The following is a 17,595-nucleotide window of genomic DNA, read 5'->3' as shown; positions in this document are numbered from 1 at the left end:
GGCTAAGACTCTGCACTCCCAATGCAGGGGGTCCCGGGTTCGATCCCTGGTCAGGGAACTAGATCCCACATGTCGCAACTGAGAGTTCGCATGCCACAACTAAAGATCCCACATGCCGCAACTAAAGATCCCACACGCCGCAACTAAAAGATCCTGCGTGCCGCAACTAAGACCCGGCAGAGCCAAATAAATAAAGAAAGAAAAAAAAACCTCATATAGGACCGGACTTCCTATTGCTATTCTGCGGACTTCTAGGCTGTAACACACACTCGGGCTCCAAGTCCGTCACGTGAATGGGCCACACGGGGCACTGGTTACATATTTATCCTCTTATCTCTTCTCCCCTTTCCAACTTGGGTCCAGGAGAACCTAAAACATAACTCTTGCATAAGATTGACATATAAAAAATAGAGCAGCCGAAATACCATAAATATAATATTCAACAAATGGAGAGCAAAACGGCAGTGGTGAACGGGATGAGCGAGGAGATGGTGTTCGTTGCTCCTCCACTATGAACTGGCTGTGTCATCTTAGGCAAGTCGCCCATCTGACTGCACGACTTGTGTCTATAAAATGAGGCAAATCCTACTTTGTTTGCCAGAAGGAAGGAGGCTGGCTCAGCTGACATGAAAAAATCCCTTCCAATTCCAAGACCTAGAATGCTGAGGAGTTGGCACGTCTACAGGTATTCTCACCTCCTTGCAAGCCAAACATTTCCAGCTAACTCTTTTGTCAGGTCTCCTACCTTTAATGTGCCATTATTTCCACAGTGGACACACTTTCCTCCTCCCTTGACCACCCCCCTCCCCGCCTTTTTGAGCAAACTCCCTCTTATTTTTTTCTTTCTTAAAAAAAAAATCAATACGTGTATATCATTTAATAGCTCAAGTAGCGATCTCGCCCCTCCCCATCTCAGCTTATCACTCCCCAGAGAAATAAACCTTCAATTCTTGTGGCTCTTTCTCCTTGTATTTCTCTCTCCATCTTTCTAACAGCATCTTGTTAATACTACTCTTTCCTGATTTGCAGCTTTGGATATTATTTAAGGCCTTCTTATTATGGAAGATGAAGACTTAGCTATTTTCTACACCCCAAGTATCTTTCTATAAAGCAAATATTTCCCTAATCCCCCAGCTTTAGAGACAGAATCCAGCCACTCAGCACAATGACAGCTGAAGCACCGACAGCACTTGACCACAGATTCTCGACGAGCCTGCTCTGGAAGTACGTGTACCCTGCAGCTGCATTCTCCCAAGATCGTATTAAAATTCTCCTTGTCTAGCTACGAAGATGCTAATAACATTTGTAAATGATTTTGGAGCTCTGCAGCAGTAAATAAACCACCAGGTTTCAATGGATCCAATCCTACAAGATAGGAACTTGGAAGATTGTTCATTAAATGACTATAAAACCCAGAGCCTCTCTAGTTCTATATAGTCCCTTTACTCACTGCCTCCCCATCCCCGATGACCCCCCTTCCTTGTGGGCCCCAAACCCTCTGGGCCCAGAGTCTTCAACTGTAGGGCTCCAGGAGAACGTCAGTCTTAGGCTGGGGAGCAAAGCAGCTCGGCCTCTCCGCGGAGCTACACTGTCCATCTCTCAAGGGCACGTGGGCCTCCTCCACAAGACACGCCAGAGCACATGTCTCCCCCACAAGACAAAAGCACAACAGAGGGATAGACTCTCGAGGGTCCTTCCATTCTGTCCCTCTCAAGGCTCTCCGGCTCCGGGGAGAGAAATGAAAAGCTGTCTGCCAGAGGCACGGATGAGAGCGGGCTGACTCTCACCAGGGCCCCCACAGAACACTAGCCTCTGTTGTCGTTGCTTTATACCCTCTCCATTACTCATCTTACAAATTTGTACCAAATGGCTCAGGCACTGGAATTCCCTCCCACATCCATACTTAATGCCGGGCACACCCTGGCCACCTAGGGATTTGCGTGCACCTGGATGGATCACGGTATCTGAGGTCTCCCAGGGAGCAGAGGAGACCGTGCGGGGTGGAAGGCAACAAGGAACATGAACAGCCAAAGGCTTAGAGTGGGTGATGATGCTTGGAGCTCGTCTCCTAGTTGTAGATGCGTCGGAAAACACAGCAAGAAAAATATGACATGAAGCTACTGAGAATCCCTCAAACTCACCCACCTTTAGATGGTCCCCCAGGATAGCAATAAAGCCAATGAGTAAAATACGAAACCCTATGATTGTTACGTACTATATTGGGGTTCAGAGCACCCATTTATTGAGCACCTATACAGCAAAGCTTTATAAGGTTGTAGAGACTATAATGAGGACTGCTTCTAATTAGATGAAGAGTCATTCATTCAGCAGATAAAATACGAACACCAAAAAAAGCGGCAGGCTTTCAAGTAGCAAGAGAGAAATAAACAAGAGTACTATGGGATTTGAAAGAAGAGAGAACAATCATAATTGGTTCAGGGAGAAATACTAAGACACATAGATGGATAAATAGCCCAAGACTCAGAAAATCAGAGCAGTGGCTAATCTGGAGTCTCTGGTGGTGGTTCCATCAGGAAAGATGTGGACACACACCAGGCTGGTGGCAGGAGAGGCGTGGGATGACTGCAGAGGCAATGTGTTGGCGACTGGCAAGACGCATGGGCAGAGTACGTGGGTATGTGTCTGCACACGCGTGCACACATGCCAAGCTGGATGCTAATTACCATCCTGAGAAGTCAGGGGGACAGGCTGGTTTAGGCGCCGAGAGTCAGGAAAGTATGAGACAGCCCATGCTTGGCGAGCACCCAAGCCCAACAACTTCTCCACGGTGGATATGGGGGTGCCCCTTCCTCCACTTCATCCCCCAACGTGGAACATGCATCCATATGTTGTCCAGTGTCCTATTTTCCTCCCAGTCCCAAGGAATCCCCTGAAACAGAGGGAAACCCCTGGTTCCAGCAGCAGAAACAAAAGACCTCCTCCTGGTTCCTCAAGTTATGCCTCTAAAGGTTTTCTCCCACATACGCTGTTCTCTTTGAAAATTCTCATTCTGGCTCGTCAAAAGTTGTAAGAGGGTCTATCACCATTTATACTCTTTCTATAATAAATGAGTTCCAAGTTCTAAACATCTGTCTTACCAATATAAGTTTCAGAACGCAACAAACCTTGGGAAGCTATAGGCTACACAGGAGTTAACGCAGCTGCTCTCTTCCATGGCTCCAGCTTTCAGAAATCTCCCTGATTTCTTAGGACAAAATGTCTCATGACAGGGAGCTCGTGAACAAACAGGAAACCTGGCGCATTCGCCCCTGACGACACTCCCATCCTTACATGGGATGTTGCTGATAGTCAATGGCTTAATGACTGGGCTTGTCTTGGGGAAGGGAGGTAGTATTATTAATAGGCCCCTGTTTGTAAACAAGTGGAATGAAGGCAAGAATCATATACATCAGGGCCCACAGGGAATGCAATTAAGTCGCACTCCTCCTGCAGCGAGTTTCCGAGTGTCTGGAAGCAGTGGAGCTGTTTCTATACTTCCTTCCAGGCATTCGGCCTTACCCTAGAACAGCACATTGATTCCCTGTGGATTAAAGGACAAAACCAGGAGGGATGCTGGCTTCCATCATCAGCCTGTTCCCTCTTGCCCTCTCCTGCTTCCATAAATCACTTCTGGCAGGTAGCTGGGAAGCAGCTGCGAATGACAGTTTTGCTCTGGAGCACAGGAAGCCACCTTTTAACCCGCCTGCTGTTGTTTGTCTCTCAAAACGTGACAAAGGAACAGATGTAAGCAACATGCCAACTGTCGAGAGGATCTGCTTGGAGCGCTATAGGAAGCCTGCTCAGAGCCACATTACACCAGCCGCTGTGCGGAGGCACAACTGAGTTCATTTCCTGACATATCCCCCCCCCACACACCGTTGCCCCCGTCCCAAGAACTCTCTACTCATGTCAGGTCGGGGTCTGCAATGCTCAGGCAACTCAGTACATGCATCCCTGCTGCCACCTTCACTCCCCGCCTCGAAGCCCGTTCCCAAACCCTGTTCCAATGCCACTGAGGTCTGGTCCAGCCTCAGCTCCCAGGGGTCTTCTCTGACCCCCACAACCCTCCTTGTAAAGGACCTTGGGCCAGAGCACTTTACAGTCTGTGCTGGCTTCTAAGCTTCTCACAGGCCCATCTCATTGCTGTCCAGACCACCCAGTTACCTCCATGAGGGCTTGAGCTGGGTTCACACACCTGTCTTCCCAAAGTAGTGTTTTTCAAATTACTAGTTGCAGGATGAGCGGGTCGGGAATCAAGTTTAAAGGGTTGCAACTAATATTTAAAATATTAAATAAAAACACAGCTTATAAAAGATACTCTTGGGACAACTGAGGAATTATCAGGGAACTATTAGATGATATTATGAAATTCCTATTAATTTTCTTAGGTCCAGTAATGGTGTTGTATAGGAGAACGCCTTATTTTTACGCGATGCATGCTCACGTATTTAGAGGCGACTTACTTTCTACTGGATCAGCAGAAAAATTATGTGTGTGTGCGTGTGTGTGTAAGTTCACACGCATGCACAGATAAAACAAATGGGGCAAAATGTTACAACTGTTGACTCTAGGTGTAGAGTATACAGGTGTTCACTGTACTATTCTTTAAATATTCCTGTATGCTTGAAAAGTTTCATAATAAAAAGCAGAAGAAAATAAAAAGAGAAAAAAGTCACAACGCAGGGCATGAAATACGATCTGGTTTGGGATGTCTATGGATGTGTGTCCTAGGTTACAATTTAAATGTATTTCTTCCTGTGGGTCAAGGCCGAGACTTTGAAATGCTGCCCTACAGCTCCTGATGGCACAAGCACACAGCAGGTGCACACTGAACTGTTTGTTTAATTAACTTCTAAAAGCACAGAATTTTAGTGAAGGGGCAAGCTGAGAAATCATTTTGTCTCCAGTTACATCCCATTAACTCAAGCTGTGTCAAAATATCCAAGCCATTTCCTGCCTTAGCACGCTTGGCTCTAACCTCAACTCCGCCTTCAGGACTCTTATCAGATGTTTAATTACTCATCAGGAAGGCTACTCCCCGGCCCCGCACCCATCGCGCAAGGGAGGTTGGGGGAGCTGGTTGTTAATGCAAAACTCTGAGAGTAGGGTGACCAGTTGTCCCAGTTTGCCTGGGACTGAAGTATGTATTTTGCTGGACTAGGGACTTCCAGTGCTAAAACTAGGACAGTCCCAGGCAAACCAGGATGGCTAGTCACCTTAAGTGTGAAGGAAGACCGGGAGCGCACCCTGGACAGCTCTAGGAGAGCCAATACTATGTGTCTTGTAGCATCACGGCAACATGAGGGACCAGGGAAAACCCAGGGCAGCAAAATTATGACAAGGCAGAGATCTCCCTGACAGCATCCCAACAGCAACAGCAAATACCAAATTGCGAAGCGTCTCTCATGCCCCTAAACAGAACCTCTCTCTGATTATTCACCAACTCATCTGGAAAGCAAAGGACAATGGGAACTTACTGTAAAAACGTCATCATCACCAAGCTCAGCCTCATTGTGGATGGTGGAAGATGATGTTGTTGAGCCTAAAAAGACACAAAAATCACAAAAAAGTGTTTCTAAAGAGGATAAGTCAAAGCCAATCATTTAAAAAAGTATGTTTAAATAAACCACATCCTATTCCTTTCACATGTGAATCACCAGCAGAAATATGTTACCTGGGAACTAAATGCTTTTAATTTACCCTTCTTAATTGACTTTAGCCAGCATGTTCCCTAAATGAACTTTGCCTACTGTTGTTCCCAAATCAATCCCTCAAACTCCCTCACTGGCCACTGGAGACCAAGTACACAGAGAGGCACCACAGAGGCCAGCAGCATCATGACCGGCCTCCACCAGCGACCCCCGTGCCCCCACTGTGTAGTGGGAAAAGCAATGGATGGAGAACTCCGGGTTGGACGGGCCACAATCTCACTGCATAACTGGACTTAGAGGTCAGGGCTTTTCATTTACTCACGAGGGGATTTGACTAAGTAGCTAGTATGATTGCTTCCTGTACTGAAATTCAGACACTGTACTCTAAACCCCAGATTGTGGGAGCCACCTTCTAAGCTGATACCTGGGCAAAAGAGGTTTTCTCTTGCAATACTAGGGTATCGATGAGTTTTCTTCGTTTTTGCGGGCCAACATTTAGGTTCATTTAGGTTCATGTCAGAAAACCCAGTTTATTCCATCAGGGAAAAAAATGGTCATTTAGGGTTCAACTGGTTTATCTGTTCAACGCCTTCTTCATTCTGGTAGGCAAATCACTATAACTTCCCCTTTTCTTTCCTAATACCACTCCGTAATGTGTGGATCAAATCAACTGACGCTGTTTATGGCCAAAAGGAAAAACATACTTAAATTTGCATAAGTAGGGCTTCCCTGGTGGCGCAGTGGTTGAGAGTCCGCCTGCCAATGCAGGGGACACGGGTTCGTGCCCCAGTCTGGGAAGATCCCACATGCCGCGGAGTGGTTGGGCCCGTGAGCCACGGCCGCTAAGCCTGCGCGTCCGGAGCCTGTGCTCCGCAACGGGAGAGGCCACAGCAGTGAGAGGCCCGTGTACCGCAAAAAAAAAAATTTGCACAAGTGATAGATCTACCAAAAGGGAAATTTAGTCTCTATCTTCTCCTTTTCTTCGTTAGGTCTTACAAAATGTACATTTGGAAAATATTTTGCTATTACATGAAACTGAAATCAAAAGACTTGCTCAGAAAGAAATGAGAAACATTTACATTTCCAATGAGGGATCACAGGAGGAAAAACAAGTCCCACAATACCCTGTGTGCAATTCCTGTTGATCTCTGAGGATTTTTCTCTACTATTTGAATTACTCTAGTCAATCAACGTTTAAGGCAAGTTCGATAGAACAGAGCTAGGTAGAGTGTATACAGAGAAAAAAATTACAAAAGAATCAAATTTTGTGTGTAGCTTCAGTGACTAAGTGCGTGGACATACTGCTTCTACCAATAATACAGGATACTTTCTCTTCTAAACATTTAAAAGCTATGTTTAATAACAAGATTTTAAACATTTGCCACTTGTGTCAGATCTATGATGTGAACACTGGCTGTTACTCATTTTGGCCACCCTGGGATTGCAGTTCCCTGATTCGTGTTCCAGCCAGAACTGTCTCCCTGCTGATGTTAAGAGATGTTTCTTTTGCTTTTCTCTCTTCCCCCAAATCCGCAATGAAGAAAATGACTTCAGAACATATTTTTTCATATACAAATAAAACATATATTCTTCTGTGATTAATCTCCCCAAATTCTGAATTTGGCTTTACCGTGCCTTGCTTAATATTCCTTTCTTCACAGGGCCCTGGCTATGGAAGCTTGAACCCTTTGATTTGATAACTGAATGTGTCGAAGTGGAGAATTTGTGTGTTTGGACTCTGTGGATTCTAGAAAAGCCCACGAGAACTCACTGCCCAAGAGCCTTCCAGGCCACGATTAAATGCAACACAGTGTTTACCAGCTGCTCACCCATGGACTAAGGAGTCACAGATCCCTCTGCCTTTTCAGTAGCAGACGTACCCCCTGGGCTCTCCTTACACAACAGTGGGAAGGCATGGAGATTTCTGGGCCCATTAGAATCTATTCTCCACCTCTGGACCAAATCTGACCAAAGCTGTTTCTCAATAGTCAGGGAAAGGTAAAACACATCAAAAAGTCATTCACATGGAAGTCTAGAACTTGTCTTTTCAGAGCAGAGTCTAAAAACCAATTGGAATCACTCGTTACTCTGAAACCCATCTCCTTTTCCCCTGCACTGTCACTTAAAGTTTTTTTCTCCTTGGATGTTCCTAAAGTTTTGGCCTCTACTGACCTGGCCCCCAACCTTCCTGCAAATAATCCACAAATATATGATGGCAGACAATTCAGATTAAAAAGAACCTGAAACCTCCCATAGTCCCGCTGAGGATGCAGTAATAAATTCAATACCTTCTATAAGGTCTTCAATTGCTTTCCTCACTCCCCTGTCAAAGGCTCGAGCATCAGCAGGGCTTTGGAAAGTAAGTCCAAACTTCCTATTGTCGACCTTCCAGTGATGAAAGGTTGGGTTGGCTTTGGTGTAGACCAAGTCCTTTCTCACATAGCATTCCAATACCACCTGAAGGATTGAAGCACACAGGCGGGTTACTTGTTAAATCGTCATGATTGTGTCTGGTTACAAAAAGCTAACTAGGAACCATCGTCCTTGGTGGCAACTAACGAAAACCCTCCCCTCTGCCTTCACGTATCTTTGAAGGCTTCTTGGAGGAAGGCTTTGTCTGCCTCTGTTGACCATGCACTCCTTGCTACCCCGTACCCTTGGTGGTCCTCCCTTGGTGGATTGTCAATCTTCCTTCTCCTGTCCTAATGCGTGTCTCTCAGTGACCTCAAATTCAACAAGCTGAGAAAATAACTAACTTGCTCTGAAAATTCTGCCCCTAGTAACTTCCCCTTATCTAGCAATGCCAACCCCTCTCTTTTCATTCTCTCTGGCTCAAATCTCTGTGGTTTTCTTTTGCCTCTTCGGCTTTCTCTATCCCCCGTATTATTATTCACCAAGTCCATTTCATTTTTCCTTCAACATCTTTTGTATCAACCCTGTTTCAATTGCTACTACCGTGATCTAGGTCTCTACTAACCTTTTATCTGGATTATTAGAACAATCTCCAAATTTCTAGCAATCTCGTCTCAGAACGGCCTTTTGACTAAGCTATGACTTTGAGCAGATTGGCTTAGACCTTTGACCTTTTTATCTCTAAAGCGGAAGCAACACCAACGTTATCAATGAACGTACACATGAACATGCTTTGAAAACACCAAACAGTAAGAAACCTAACAGGGTCACACACGCTTCCCAGTATATCGCATTATGTTTCACTCTTTTATTTACTTCCGTTTTTGTCACCTTCACAATTTAGTACTTGGTTTCATATTATTCTCTACCAGTTTCGTGTGCATTAGTTTTGTTCCCCTAACTAGACTGTAAAAGATCAAGATGTTTTATAAAATAACTCCCTCTGTGTGTAGAGTGCTACTGCGGGTAGAGATACCAGAGTTTAAGATTATAGAATAAAAGAGGCATTGCAATCATGCGAACGTAAACTCCAGTCTTTATTCATAGAAAGCTCCAAAATATTGACAATATTTATTTCTATGGTTCCATTATATATGTATCAAAATGATTTTGCTAACTTCTACTAGCTTTGATCTTGTTCTGGCAAAGTTCTACATTTAACAAAATGAGATCTTATTAATTTTTAACTAAGTGAAAGAATCAAGGCCTGCCTAAATTAATAAAAATTCCAATTAGAGAGAATATCTTTAAATGAGCACAACTTTCAAGAATACATCTAGGCAAACAGAAATTAAACATTGCCTAATAAATGTTCCCTAACTTAATAGATGAGAATAATAGTCAAACTGGCATATCAAATAGCAGTCCCAGTTAACTTTATTCCATTGTATTGAATGAAGACAACAGTCCCCTCGCACAGTTCTATTTATGATTAAATTGCTTACTATGGCCATTTTCCCCTAAGAATAGCACAATGATTAAATGTCAGCCCAGCCCCATTCCAAATTGGGGATATCCAAATAACCAAGGCTTTAACTAACAAATGTTATCTATTTTAGAATTTAATAGTCTCAATGCAAAGTCTCAAAATAAACTTTTTTGTAAAAACAAAGACTTCTAGATTTTTCCCTATTTTTTGGGTGAAAAAAATTAGTCTTTGGTTGACATTTTCTGTGTTTAAGATTATTCCAAAGGTACATCTTCCTAGAGAGGTGCAATAAGTTCTTAGAAAAGTAAAGTTCAGCCACCTAAATTATGTGAGGGGGAGGAGGCCAGACACCATTTCTTTGTTCTCTTAAACAAAATTACATCATTACCTATCTAAGTTTAATGACAAAAATGAAAACGTTCAAATGCTTTCATCTTCCTAACAGGTATAACCCCTCTAGTGAAGTTTTGGCATAATAGGTATCAATCTTCTAAAGTGAAGTTTAGGCATTGACTTAAAAGTTGAGAAAGGCTTTTAAAAATAGCTTTTTAAATCAGATGCGTGGGGAGACAAAAAGTGATTATATATTCTTGTTGGAGGTTTCAAAAAAATCGATACAAGAAATCCATATTGTAGAAGATTTAAGTAATTTAGGTGAGTCCATGAAGGTTCCATTCTTGCCCATCTCACCGTCCCTACCCTCAACGCCTCTCCCTTCTCCAGAACTGCCCACTGTCGGTATGGTAGACACAACTCCAGTTCCCTTCCTGCAGCTTCTTTACATATGCATGTAAGTGTGTGTGTGTGAGTCTGTTTAAATGTAGCCAAGCCTATAAATTGGTCTTTAACTTGCCTTTTTCCCAAAAACGTGTCTTGGAGATACAGGAAGGTAAAAAGGATTCTGTTTAGTGGCTGCATAAATAATATTCCTCAGTACGGCTATATTAAAATTATTCAGCCATTCTCCACACTAACGGGCATTTAAGTCATTTCTAATTGGTTGCTTTTACACTGTCTAATGCTGGAATGAACATCCTTGAACATGTTCTCAAAGTTTGGTCTCTTGGGAGCCTTCCCTCTGCACCCCCAGGTCCTTTCACGGGGTCTGGGATGGCAAAACTATTTTCATATATTAAGATACTTTTGCTTTTTCATTGTGTTGCCAGTTCTGCTAATGGTGCAAAAGGAATGGTGGGTAAAACTGCTGTGCTGAGGCATGAATCAAGGCCAGGCAGTGGCACCAAACAGTACCAAAGTCACCGGATTCACCACTGTCACATGGTCAAAGTAAAAAAGGCCAGTCTTACGTAGGACTGTACTTGATGAAGCAGTTAAAAATTATTACATCTTGACCTGTGAATACACATCTTTCATCTCGTGTGATGAAATGGGAAGTACACATAATTGGATTCTCATATCTGCTTCTGCATTTGATCCGCTGTAATACGTCGCTTTGGCTGAAGTATGGGAAGAAACTCTGGCTTTGCACAAATGTGTAATTAGAAAAGGGAAGAGTATCTCTCATAGCCTTCTTACTTCTACTGCATGGGGAAGAATGACGATTGTCTCAAGGAAAAAGGTGTGTAATTGCTGCAGTTGTGAGTTGAACTAACTACTTTCCTCATGGATCGCCAGGTTTACTTGAAAGAACAGCCTACAGGTGAACTACGGTTATTCAGACTTGGGTACTTGGCCGACATTTTCTTGAAGATGAACACAGCGAGCCTGTCACCTCAAGGAGAACGAGGAGCTATTTGTTGCCAATAATGAAATTTCAACTTTCAAGTGAAAATTAGAATTTTGGACAGCTTCCCAATACTTAAGACTTTTCTAATGAGATCAGTGGTGATATTAAGAAATGTGATTTTTTGATATTGTAGAATTAAATGTATCAACATTTGGAAGATCTGTTTAACTCAGTAAACCATTATTTTCCAAATGACCAATGCATGACGTTACAAAATCAGGAATGAGTAAAAGATCCATGCAAAGAGAAAGATAAACCAGTGGATTTTAATGTAATAGAGTATAAAAAGGTCATTGATATGGTTTCAGAGTCCACATTTAAGAAACTACTACAAGCCGAGTTTTGGTGTAGCATCAAAGAAGTCTATCTACGATGGTCTGAAAAGGCTATTAAAATATTTCTATGTTTTCCAACTACATATCTGTGTGAGGCTGGATCTTCTTCATGTACTTCAACCAAAACATATGGCCACAGATTGAAAGCAAGAGTAGACATTAGAATCCAGCTATTTTCTATTAAGTCAGATAATAAAGAGATCTGCAAAAATGCAAAGCAACGCTATTCTTCTAATTATTTTTTTTCTGGAAAATAGTTATATAGTTATTTGCCTATTCTTGCCTGTAAAGAATGTCATTTATGCTAACACTACTGTTTAATTAAGATTTTTTAACAATTTCAGTTTTAATTTCTAGTATGGTAAATATTAGTAGCTATAAGCTACAAGATAAAAGCGTTTTGGGGTCCTCAATACATTTTTAGAGGGTAAAGGGATTCTGAGACCAAAACTCTCCGATAGCTATCCATAAAGCTCTGCTGTCTATCTCCATAGGATAGGGTTTAGATGTGGAACTGCCAAGTAAAACGGAATACACATTTTAAATTCATATCCTGCCAAATTGCCTTTCAGAGAGCTTTGCCGGCTGTGACTCCCACCAAATGTGTGTGGGAGCGCTCACAGACCTGCACTGGAATGCAACCTTTTAGATTTTGTGATTCACCTTCATAAGGTAGTTTCGCACAGGATTCATTTCAGAAGTAAAATCCTCTAATTCATCTAAAATAAGATCCAACTCAGAAATTTTTAGTTTACATATAATTTCTCAGGAACACTTGATTGTCTCCGACTCACAAAAAATTATCCAAATAACGACTTTGTGAATGGATATTTGGAACACAGACTTTTCCCGTAGAAACAATGGAAGTTAAGTTCACAGGCGTCAACACAGAAGTCAAGTTAACAACAACAAAAACCAATGTGCTGAATTCTAGAACTGCACTACGTTGGAAAAACCACTGACAACAGTTTCTATCAGAAAAGGCTGGTTGTCCCGGTTGGAATACTGGGAACTCTGATACCATCCGTTCTCTGTATTCCCAAAATGATCTCCACCCTCTCCTCGCCATTCCACCACTGAGGGGGAGGGGTGTCCTTCAACAACCCCACCCCATTTGCACAGCTTCCAGGAGGATTCATACCCTCCAGTGGGCAGAAATGCTGCATTACGTAAGCTTGGAGGCCAAAGGAGGAGTCACCATATTGCCGTAAGTGTGTGTGGGGTTGTGTGTTAGGAGTCCCGGATTTACCGGAGTGTGAAACAGGCACAGTGAGGGATGGAAAGATGCAGAAGCACATCTGGGTGTATGGGTGTGTGATTTAACTACTAGTGGATATAATATATAAAAGTCCAGAAGTGTAGTCACAGAATGTAAGGGGGACAAGAAGAGGGAGAAGGTGATGGAGAAACATGACAGGGGAGGGGATGAGGCACACGATCCTTGTTCAACAGCAACACACAACAGAAGCTGGTCCACAGCCAGGACTGTCCTATTCCCATGCAGAGCTGGTATGAAGGGACCAGGTTTTGGCTTCACAATGAAATGGTTCCCAGTGCTGGCTCTGCTAATGACTATGTGCCCCAGACTGGGGAAATGGATCACTTCTTGGAGAATTGAGGTTCCCCATTACAAAGTGTAGATAATATCAATAGTATCCTCCTCCTTCAGAATGTTGCAGGAATTTAACTGAGGTTATTTACATAAAGGGCCTCAAACAAAATTGCAGAAGCTCACAATTACTATGGTCAAGTCGGTGGTACAAGTTTACAAATGTATCTATAAAATGAAAGGGCTGAATTAGACAATCTAAAGGCTATTTCAGGTTGACATATTCTATGACAAACCACAGAAATACCAGGAAAAAACAGACCTAAAAAGATGTAACCAGGTACAATAATTTGCTAACACAAAAGTAGTAACAATAAAAATAAAAAGGGAAAAAGTGAAAAAAAATTTTCTAGCAAAATTTTTGTAGGAAAAGAACCCCAACTAAAATAAAAAAGGCAAGCAACAGATTATAAAAATATCTGCAAATATGTAGATGAAGATGAGTATCTTTATTATACTCAGAGGGCATACGTATCAAGGAGAAAAATCAGGCCCCAAAAGGTAAATACACAAAGGACACTGACAGATAATTCACAGTTAAGACTGTTTAACCAACAGAAAAACATTTGATCTCATTATTAATCAACAAGATACCACTGTTACTCTAATCAAATTGGTAAAGATTTAAAATATGTGACCCTCCGTGTGTTAAAGAAAATTCTCACATATGCTGGTAGCAGCTCTTTGTACAAGTATCAAAAGTCATAAAAATTTGACCCCTCAAATTATTCCAAGTAAATAATAAGTGTGGAGAATGCAGGTAGATAATACTGGGGGTAGTGGGAAGGGAAGGAATCTTAACATTTGACACTAAGGAGATCCTCAGATAAACAGTGGAAAATCAACCTGATACCAGCAACATGAAAAATTTCTTATGAGAATATCTTATGAGATATAAAACTTTAGGGACTTCCCTGGTGGTCCAGTGGTTAAGACTGCACACTTCCACTGCAGGGGGCAAGGGTTCGATCCCTGGTCAGGGAACTAAGATCCCACATGCCATGTGGCCCAAAAAAACAAAACAAAACAAAACCACACCACACACACAGATATAAAACTGTTTACGAGCTCTGAATACAGCTAGGTAAAAATAAAAATACGCACAAAGGGGAAAAAAACTATATCAAAGGGCTACAGGTGGTTATGCACATGCGACTTTGGCTCAGTTTGGGGTCAGAGTGACAGGGTATCAAATACTGGTTCCCGGCTCCCAAGATGGGTCATCCAGAACAAGGAGTCTTTCTGAATCTTAGTTTCTTCAGTTATAGCTATATAGGCTACTGTAAGGATACAATGATACATCTCAACTAAAGGGCTAGCATTGTACTCAGCCCTTAGGTAAATGCTGGCTAAAAGGTAGTTATTTTACTTTTCCTTGTTAGTGTGGTTACATTGCCTTTATTGTGAATATCTTATAAACAAGAATGTTTTAATTATTTGACTATTATGTAAGGAATTTCTTGAATGGCCATGTTTCTTAAAATGAGCTACATTCTCCCTTTACATTTTCATTCATTTCATTTTCAGAAATGAATCAAGTGTGAAAATACCATTTCTGTTAATCCATATATAACATTTAGAAATTGTTCTGCCTTATTTTGTAACCTTTATAAACATTAAGAAGTGGTTGCAGAAGAAGATTAAGTTTGTATACTCAGCACATAAAACTCAACACATGCCGCTGTCAAGGGTCTCAAATGTACCACTGACTTATTCCTGTGGTGTCTTTGTATTTTCTCTGTTGAGATCCTGCACATTTTGAATCAATGGTTGGCTTTGGAGTATACATTCCAGGATCAAATACAGATAGGAGCATGTTCTCCCAGATTCAAGGCCACCAATTAAAAACAGACAATTTTCCTTCGTATCATAGATTCCTTCATAACAAAGAACTGGACATCCAGTCCCTCCATGAAACTATGTTATAAACTATCAACGCCCCCATCTTTGTGAGATAATGATTACTCTCCAAAGTGCCTATTTTTAAGCATGTAGAATTATTACACAGGAGTGTAATGCCGCTGCTTTTTGTTACTTTCTTTTCCCAAAAGTGTTTTGTTTATTAGCTTATGAAATAGAAGCTGCAGTATTTTTGAGATAAACATTTATTTAGAAGTAACGTCAGACGACACTTCCTCTTTGCATTCTATCTCTCACCATCCAAACCTTGATGGCATGCTCCATGAATAAACCCAATGTTTAAAAAAACTCTGACTTTACAGCTCACTACGATGTGATTCATAATAAAGAGCGTACTTTCATTTTGAACATCTTGTTACAGTGACAGCAAGACAGCTTAATTAATCAAGACGCAAATAAGACAGCCAAATGCACGGCTTCTAAGCATCTGAGTTATACGGTGTGTAGTAAAAAGTGACTTCACTGAAAAGCCAAGGTTAGGTTTTGCAATTTGGCGCCAGCCCTGTGAATTCTAACTTTGGAAGCTTTTGCAAGAGTCTGAAGTCAGAGAAAGAAGGAAAAATATACCTACAGGAAAAGGGCTATGATTTAATGTCAAGAAATCAGTCGTTGCTAATTTAACCCACGCGTTGCACGTCTGCCATTACCAGTTTGTCTTTCTGTCGTTCACCATGGATGAGAAAGCCGCTTCGTCCATTGCCTTCGGGGTGCATGACCTTACAGACCCCCACGCGACTGATCCCGCCTCCTTCCTGTGGGAACCATCCCCCGCTGGAGTCATCTCTGGTCATAACCACAGCCTTGACGCGCACAATATAGCTGTCACTAAAACGACAACAACAAGAAGAATGGGGCATGACAATGGTCTGGAGCTGGAGGACACGTTTCACAGTGCAAGGGGACCATAGCCAGCATTTTTGGGACTCATCAAAAGAAAATCTACGCCTGGCAGCAACCTTAAAAGATAGCCTGTATCAATGTTCAGGGAAAAACCCAAACTCTTAAACTCAATATAAAAGTACGTTTAGAAAAAAAAAAAAAGACGCCCAGTCATTAAAAAATATTTGTGAATCTTTGAGAATGTATGCAAGCATAACATTCTCCAGTTTCTAGGTGGACATATTAATAATAAAACGAATGAACTTCTATCTACAGTTTGGTATCTATAAGTTCAGAAAGACGAATCTATTAACTTAAAAGGACATTATGGTTTCAACCCTTAAAACTTGGTTTATAATGAATGACCAAGGCTTAACATTTTATAAGGATAATAATCTTCTGATTTAGCGTTAAGTAGACGATAGCCCACTCCTAAATCACAAATTCACGGTGCGATCATTTATATTTCAGTTCAAATACCCTTTACACATGTGTAGCCTTCTGTTTATGATTTTATTTTTTCCAGTCTAAACTTTGATTTCACAATAAGTTCCTTTGCACATTGGCCAAAAATCCTCTTTCTCCTCCAGAGACCAACTCTAGCTTCTTTTCGTTCTTCATCACTTTTCCGAAACTTATTTGGATTTTCGGCAAGGCCATTAAATTCTCACTTGCTGTTTTCTTTCTTGGAACAACATTGCTTTTTTTAATCCTTCAAACATACATCCCCATCTTCTACATGCCAGGCACTGTACCAGATTCTAGGGAAACAAAGATGCAGAGTAACATAGAACCCTCTCTTTCTATGCACCCCAGGCCCAGTGCTCAGAGCCTTCACTGAGAAAACAGACACACTCAGAAGAGACCTTGCACCGGTGCCCACTAGCACGCCTACTACTTGGTACCAGTATTTGCTGCCTCCCCTCCTTTAACTGTGCCTAAACGATCCATGATCTAAGCCAGGGCCAACGACTCCACTTAAATATTTTCCATGTGCTAACAGTGCCCCAATTCACATTTACACACCCAGACCTCTTCCCTAAGCTTCAGATCAGTAAAACCAACTGCCCGTGTGATTTCTCTGCTTTGGCATCTAGTAGTCACCTCAGTTAACACGTTTAAGACTGAACTCGTGATTCCCAACTGGCTCTTCCTTTGAAATATATCCAGAACACTTCTCTGACGACTGCAACAGCCTCCTAACTGGCCTCCTTACTTCCCATACCTGCCCAACTTTCTAAGGAAGTCGAAAGGTAAATCAGATTACGACATTCTATTCAAACTCTCCAAAAGCTTCTTATATCACTCCGAGTAAGAGTCAAAATCTAGTGCATATCTTACTCTCCTCCTTGCTCATCCCACTTCAGTCCCATTGGCCTTGATGGTCCTCTGCATTAAGCACCCTACCTCAGGGCCTTTGCACTCGTTATTTCCTTCTCTTCAAACCCCATTTCCCACTCTTCTTTCCACACACCAACTAGACTCATTTCCTTAATTCATTCGGGTCTCTGTCCAGGGTTATTTCATTAGAGAAGATTTCTCCGTCCACTTTATATAAAGCAGCACCCTCTACCCCTCTTACATCTTCTCACCGTGCTTTGTCTCTCTACATG

The 17,595-nt window shown here is 42.0% G+C and overlaps 1 protein-coding gene across 2 annotated transcripts in view; it reads right to left on the bottom strand.

Moving 5' to 3' along the window:
• SPRED2 (sprouty related EVH1 domain containing 2) overlaps positions 1 to 17,595 on the bottom strand; it is a 121,481-nt gene that overhangs the window by 18,699 nt on the left and 85,187 nt on the right. For both annotated transcript variants that reach the window (XM_060169136.1, XM_060169137.1), the window contains exons 2-4: positions 15,751 to 15,928; positions 7,940 to 8,108; positions 5,478 to 5,542 (exon numbers count right to left, since the gene is read on the bottom strand). In XM_060169136.1, the coding sequence (XP_060025119.1) occupies positions 5,478 to 5,542; positions 7,940 to 8,108; positions 15,751 to 15,928 (412 nt within the window). The remainder of the gene's footprint in view (positions 1 to 5,477; positions 5,543 to 7,939; positions 8,109 to 15,750; positions 15,929 to 17,595) is intronic.

Source organism: Lagenorhynchus albirostris, chromosome 13, assembly GCF_949774975.1.
Source record: "Lagenorhynchus albirostris chromosome 13, mLagAlb1.1, whole genome shotgun sequence".
Taxonomy (NCBI): domain Eukaryota; kingdom Metazoa; phylum Chordata; class Mammalia; order Artiodactyla; family Delphinidae; genus Lagenorhynchus; species Lagenorhynchus albirostris.
This window is presented reverse-complemented; position numbering and strand designations above follow the sequence as displayed.